This window comes from Chrysochloris asiatica, unplaced genomic scaffold, assembly GCF_000296735.1.
Source record: "Chrysochloris asiatica unplaced genomic scaffold, ChrAsi1.0 scaffold00378, whole genome shotgun sequence".
Classification (NCBI taxonomy): domain Eukaryota; kingdom Metazoa; phylum Chordata; class Mammalia; order Afrosoricida; family Chrysochloridae; genus Chrysochloris; species Chrysochloris asiatica.
This window is the reverse complement of record NW_006408896.1, coordinates 1,177,540-1,180,014: the sequence shown is the minus strand read 5'-3', so window position 1 is coordinate 1,180,014 and position 2,475 is coordinate 1,177,540. Positions and strand designations below refer to the sequence as shown.

At 53.3% G+C, this 2,475-nt stretch overlaps 1 protein-coding gene across 1 annotated transcript in view; it reads right to left on the bottom strand.

The window, feature by feature from the left end:
• Positions 1–201: 201 nt before the first annotated feature.
• Positions 202–2,475, bottom strand: part of TTLL8 (tubulin tyrosine ligase-like family, member 8) — a 91,176-nt gene continuing 88,902 nt past the window's right edge. Inside the window, exon 12 of the mRNA XM_006876417.1 lies at positions 202–350. Within this exon, the coding sequence (XP_006876479.1) occupies positions 202–350 (149 nt within the window). The remainder of the gene's footprint in view (positions 351–2,475) is intronic.

The window sequence follows — 2,475 nt, the reverse complement described above, 5'->3', positions numbered from 1 at the left end:
TAAGTGCCATCAAGTCGGTTCCGACTTAATTTTTAATTAATTAATTTTTAATTCTCACCTACCTGGGCCTTCCCACAGTAGGGGGGTGGGGTGGGAGGCTGTGAGGGGGGCGGGGTGTGGGGTCCACAAGAAACACCACAGGGCGTCGCGTTTCTGTAAAATAGCTCTGTATACAAGTCCGTTATCTCTGTCCTGTGCGCGTCACAGGCCGCCCTGGCCGCCCCCCAGCTTCACGAAGGAGCCGCCTTGCAGCACCGCGGCGCAGAAGGAACGGCAGCGCTTGCAGGCCTTCGCCGGCTGGAAGGAACCATGGCACACTAGGCACGGCGCGGCGAGGTCCCGGGGCCGCCCTGGGAGAGAGAGAAGCTCAGCCTCGCGTCTGCAGCCGGTACCCTGCCCAGCGGCCCCCAGGGAACCGCCGCCACACCCCACCCCTCCCCAAACCCAGGCACAGGGGGTCGCTGCGGGGCGCAGATGTCCTCAGATCCTCCACCCTGGCACCCAGCTGAGGCCAGCACGGCAGGGTGAGGTGGGGCTGTGGGCCTGCAGCAAAAATGAGCTCCCATCCTCTGTGCTTCCTTGAAGGGCACAGGGCCCCCCGCCTTGTCAAAGACCAGCAGCCACAGCTCTGCTGAGGGGCCAAGGCCGCAAACTCAGGTGGACGCAGGACTACACGTTCAGCACCTTTACTTCCTTTAGCCCTGCACTGGGGCCTGAATGAGGCTGTTCACACCTAGCTCTTCTTCCAGCCTCACTCACATCTCAACCCTGGAGGACTGCACCCCGCTTCTGAGAGGGGCAACTGACCCGGGAGCAGAGAACCTCTCCCCAGCCGCTGATCCCCACAGACTTCCCAATAATCCCTTCTGAGTCTCTGGGCCGAAGCTTCCCCCATTTCTCAGTCTCAGATCTGGGCGCTCCCCTCACCCCCAGCCAGTACACTCTGGCCCCTAGCGGGCAAGACGCACGCCACAAGCAGGGAGTAACTCCCAGGGGCGGATGGGGAGAGTGGTGGGCCACGGAGTAGCTATGAAGAGCAGCAGCCAGACCAATCCGAATTTGGTGTGGGCTTGGGGAGTTCTGGCCAGCCAGCCTACAGGAACCCGTTCAGGTGTGGGATACAGCCCAGGTAGGGCAGTTTCCACAGGACCCATTCTGAAACTTCCTCCCTCCCCCTAAACAGAGCCCTAGTGAGATGGTGGGAGATACTTGGAATGGGTGTCCAATGCACCAGGGATAGAGATGGAAGAAGGGACAGAGATTCTGAAGTTGCTGAGGCCTGCAAACAGTGAAAGCCACCGGACATTGCGGAGGGCCTGTGAACCTAAGCCTCCAGTCCTGGGTGGAGGTGGGGGAGGAGGAGGAGGAGACAGGGAGCTGGCCTCCCAGGAGATGGTCTGCCTCCAGAGAGGAGAATAATACACTGGGCACACAGTGATGCCTCGTACCTAGACCAACCGGCTGGTGAGCGTAAAATCCAGAAAGGTTCTTCTTCAAAGCTGGCAGAACAGAGCAGAATGATGGGAAGAGACCACACTATGGAATGACAGGAATGGAGTCCCAGCCCTTACAGACTTCACAGGTGAGGTTGGAGCAACCCTAAAGCATTACATCTCAGTGAAGGCTAATCACAAATAATATCGGCCTCACCTGAAGGAATGTTTCCTGTACTGAGCAGGGCAGGGGAATCCCTGGGAAAAGGAAATCCCAAGTTTGCCAATATTTGAATTTGCATGACAAATTCTTACCTCTGTGGCAGGAGAGGTGGGGCAAGAGGCAGCAAGTTACAGGCTTAATCTATTGTGCAAAGTTGATAACTCCTGCAGAATCCACCAATAAGCTAGTCCATTGCCTACAAACAAATGCATCAGTGCAAGGACACATTTTTGCCAGTCTGGATTTTAAAAAAATTAAGTTTTATGCAGAGAAAACACCTAAAACATAAGAAAACAGAATGAAAGGAAAAAAGACCTAAAAAAGTCTAGGCAAGTAAAGCTAGTAAAAGAGTCTGAAAAACATAAAGCAAAAATGGACCGACTGAAGTGTGCTGAGACCTGGGGACACCTGAGCCCATGGACAAGGACAGAGCCATGGAGGGCTAGAGCTGAGAGTGAAGCATCCAGCTGATATGAAGTGAGGGGAGGTGCACAAGAATGCCCACGCTTGCAGATCATACCCATTTGACAGAACTTCAATAGCTTGATGATCAGGACTTGACTAGAGGAAGATTAAAAAAAATTTTTTTTGATAAAGGAAACAAGTATAAATTGTTATTATTTGATGAACTTGACCTATACTTATGGATGTAGTAGTTCAAGATACCAACCGAGCGGGAAGGAGTCTTCACATCAAGTATCAATCCTATTCCCTCTGTATACAGGGTTGATGTTGTTGTTGTTGTTGTCAGGTGCCATCGAGTCAGAACCGACTCATAGCGACCCCATGCACAGCAGAACGAAACAATGTTCGATCCTG